The 4,499-nt window shown below is 37.9% G+C and overlaps 1 protein-coding gene across 1 annotated transcript; it reads left to right on the forward strand.

The window, feature by feature from the left end:
* On the forward strand, positions 52-1,143 carry LOC107637530 (basic 7S globulin 2-like). The gene has a single exon (XM_016340938.2). It carries the CDS (start codon positions 52-54, stop codon positions 1,141-1,143), a length of 1,092 nt encoding a protein of 363 aa, XP_016196424.2.

The raw sequence follows: 4,499 nt of genomic DNA on the forward strand, positions 1-4,499 counted from the left end.
CTAACACACCAATACTACACTTCCATAGGCATAGGAACACCAAGACACAACATGAACTTGGTCATTGCTCTTGACCAAAATGCCCTTTGGTACGACTGCGACTCTCACTACAACTCATCATCCTACACTCCGGTGAGCTGCGACGATTCCACTTACTGTCCAGGACAAGCTTCAGGATGCTTTAACTGCCATGGCGCTCCACATAAGCCAGGCTGCACCGACAACACCTGCGGTTACTATGCTGCTAACCCTTTCGTTAACGCCACACCCTTTTTCTCCGGTGACTTGGGTAAGGATCTTTTGTACTTGCCTCAGGTTAAGATTCCACGGAGATTCCTCTCCGGCTGCGTCGTATCGGATCTCCGCCCTAACATGCTCCCACTCCTTGGGGGTCTTGTTAAAGGCAGCAAGGGGATGTTAGGGTTTGGAAGAAACTCGAACCTTGCATTGCCAATTCAAATCTCATCAATTTACAATGTTATTCCCAAGTTTGCGATTTGTTTACCGTCTTCGGAGAAATCCATTGGAAATGTCTTCATTGGTGGAACACCCTATGGTCTCAACTCTGTTCCTAACCGCGTTGCTTTTGCTATCCCTGCTGATCCTGATTCTAACGAATACTTCATTAATGTCAACTCCATCAAAATCGATGGCCAAGTTGTCAAAGTTTCCGGCAAGGGTTTCAATGGCACCACCAAATTCAGTACCTTGAGCAATTTCAGTGTGTTGCATGGTTCCATATACAAGCCATTTGTTAAAGATTTCGTGACACATGCAGAAGCAATGAAGATGAAGAGAGTTGAAGCAGTGAAGCCTTTTGGAGCGTGCTTTGATGGAAAAAGCATTGGAAGAAAGAATGGGGTACCGGATGTGCCAGGTGTCAGTCTGGTATTGGATGAGAATCAAGGAGTGAATTATGAGATAAATGGACACAACTCAATGGTTGAAGTGAATAAGGATGTGATGTGTTTGGCATTTGTGGATGGTGGGAAAGAAACTAAGACTGGAATAGTGATTGGAGGGTATCAAATGGAGGATAGGATATTGGAGTTTGATCTCAGCACTTCAATACTCAGATTCAGTAACTCTCTCCTGCTTCATTACAATGCAAGTTGTTCAAATCCATCATCTTTAAATTTTTAATTAATTAACATTGCAACATCTTAATTAATTATTTCCACCTTGTTTTTTTGTCCAGTGTAGAATAATTAAAGGCTCAAATATTAGTCCAGTGTATCTTACCTTGTTATGAATCAATTATATTATCCCTTGATGGTGCGGTTACTATATAAATAGAATAGATCAGATATGTGTGCAAATTTTATCCACTAATATAAAACCAATGCAATAATTTAGTAAGTCTATGTCACGTATACTCACATTTACTAAAAGACAAGTGAGAGATTTTCAACAAAACCATATTATATAGATATAAAAGAATAGTTACTATTCAGTCATGGTACGAAATATATGTATAATGTTTAAGAAAAACTTAATTAGTCTGATAATTGATAAATATATAAATAAATAATAACTAATTTTGTAATGCAATTTTTTTTTCGGTTGAGGGTCGGGATCCTAAGACCCAAAACTAAACAGTAAAAAACTAAAAATAGAAATCAATCGGGGTAATGATGTCTTTCTGATGTCCTCGTCTAAACATTATCTAATACTTGAAGGAGACAAATCAAGAAAGTTTAGCCCAAAGTCACAAAACAAACTCTCCTTGGCCAAATGATCTGCTACTCTGTTATCTTTTTGGTAGGTGTGTTTGAACGTAACATCTCAATCTTGTCTTAGCAGTGTACCAATAAGTCGCACTAATTTTTCTGGATGTTTGTTTCTTTTCAATTCTTGGATGATCACTGTATAAGTTGTTAGGGAGTCTAACTCAACTAGAATCTTCTTCAAGCCAATCGGTAGCCTACTCTAAGGCCATGAAACACTGCCCAGAGCTCCGCTTGAAAGGCTGAGCAACACCCAAGATTGATCATATACCCTGCAATCCAAACTCCCTCTTCGCTTCTAAATAACCCTCCACAACCTGCATATCCTGGATTTCCCGATGAGGCTCCATCTATATTAAGTTTTATCCACCCACTTGGAGAGGTGTCCAAACTATTTGAGCTTCTACTCTCCTTCTTGTGCTCCCTATCATGAAACTGGCTTTGTTGAAAGTTGTGGTCATCTCATGGACATATGAAAGGATATTGAAGGAAGCATTCTGAGGCCTTTTAAATGGTGGGAAAAATATTTCTCTGTTTCTCCATTTCCAAATCATCCAAGTGATTGTCTTGAATATGGTTAACCACTTGATTTGGCTATTTTGTCCAATTTCCGCTTGAGGTAAGAAGACCCGAAACCTGTCCAGATCCTAATCACCATCACTTTTCACATAATTAACTACCCTACAGTTTCTTTTTTCATTGCATAAGGATGCAATTACCCTTTCTTCCAAAAGTGGGCAGTTTCTCATCCACTTATCACCCCAAAAATTTATGCTTTCTCCATTTTCTACGTTGAACGCTATATGCTGTCTAAATTGCTCCCATGACTTAGCCAGATCCTTCCAAAGTAGAGAATCTGTTGCTGTCACAGAAAATTCATTGAGAAGGTTCTTGTCCCTTCTATATTTACTATATAAAACATCAATCCAGAGCTCATCTTGTTCATTAATTAATTTCCAAAAAATCTTGCACATAAGGACTTCATTCATATGGGTGAGTTTGCGAAAGCCTAGGCCTCTTTCATACTTCGGCTTGCACAGAGTGTTCCAACTCACAGCGTGAATTTTGCGAGCATTTTGATCCTCTCCTCAAATAAATTTTCGTTAAAGCTTTTTAACCTCATATATGATCCCTTTAGGTATTCTTGAGTGCATCATGTCGAAATTGAGTATTAGAACCAACACCGTTTGCGCTAAAGTTAACCTGCCTGTGAAGGATAGACAACTAACTTTCCATCCCCCTAACTTGTTGTTGACTCTATCTAGGACATGCTTATGATTATCTTTGGCTCTTCCCATCTAAGTATCTTCCAATATATTTGACTTTTTTGTAGCCACTTATGTCACACAATCTGCTTCTCATTTTTTATTTTTCTTGGTCAGTATTTGCTTCTCATGTTATTTTCCATCTTATTAGAAAAAAAGATGGAAGTCTTATTGGCATTTACTTTGAGCCCTGATGTTTTACCAAAAAGCCTAAGAGTGTCCAAAATCATATGCATTTGAGCACTGTTTTCGCTTCCGCAAAGAAAAGAAGATCATCCAAAAAAAAAAGATATGAGATATAAACAAGGGGATAGATATGCACATTACTTTCTACATCTTTTTTTGGACCTTGAAAGTTTAGTTGTTGGGCCTATTGCTTATTTGGGAAGATCGTTTATTTTGTGCTTGTAGTACACGAAGGATTAATTATTGGTTTTCAATCTGATGGATATCGTGGTGGAAAAAAAATGATAGCAATTATGCAAGTAGAAAAAGAGAGACAGGGATTATTTATTTGTTTATTTCGGCTTCAAGTTATGATATAGTCCTTTCATATAAGTTGTTCTACTTGTTGAGCTGTCTCATGGGGACACACACAACTTTTATGGATATCCAAATTCCGATAAGGATGTCACATGTGCAATTCAATCCTTGCGATACGTATAATAATATGATTATAAATATAAATATATTTTGACTATGACTAAAAATAAATTGCAATTACATAAAGTGATATTATCAAGTGATAACTATTAGTTACGTGTTCATTATTTTCGGTAACTTTTTTTTTTGTGACTTAAAAGAAAATAAACAAAAACTAAGAAAGAAAAAAAAAAATAAGAAACTGTTTAAGAAAGGCAGTCCTGCTGAATACTACTCTCAAACTCTTTTCAAGGCAATGGAAGCTCCACTTGGGGAGAAATAGTCCTCATTGCAGTCTTTGCCATGATGTCTGCTACTGTATTTGCATCTCTCAAGATCAACCGAAGATCAGCACGCCATTTCCAAGACATGATATCTCGGATTTTTAACACCAAAGGATCAATAAACCCAGAGCAATCTTGTAAATTATTGACAATAGTAAAAGCCTCCACACAGTCTGTCTCACATATAATGTCTCTTTGTCCCGAGTCCCATGCTAAAAGAAAGCCTCTCCAAATAGCAAACAACTCTCCTTGCAAAATGCTACGACTCTCAATTGTTCCCAGACAGCCTCGTTGCCACCTTCCCTTCCAATCTCTGCTAACACAAGCAAAACCAACTCGAGCACCACTGCCAGGATAGCTAGCATCACAATTAATCTTAAAGGTACCCACTGAAGGGGGAATCCAAGAGCCACTAATGGTTGAGGGGATAGATAGTCGTTGCAACTCAAAAATATTTCGGAGCTCCTTTTCTAAGGACAAAGCCATACCAATCACCTTGTCTATGGTCCAATGCTCGTGAGGATGAAAGATCTCGTTATTTCTCGAACACCAAATCCACCAGAGACCAGAAAAGAATCTAA

Source organism: Arachis ipaensis, chromosome B04, assembly GCF_000816755.2.
Source record: "Arachis ipaensis cultivar K30076 chromosome B04, Araip1.1, whole genome shotgun sequence".
In the NCBI taxonomy this organism is placed as follows: Eukaryota; Viridiplantae; Streptophyta; class Magnoliopsida; order Fabales; family Fabaceae; genus Arachis; species Arachis ipaensis.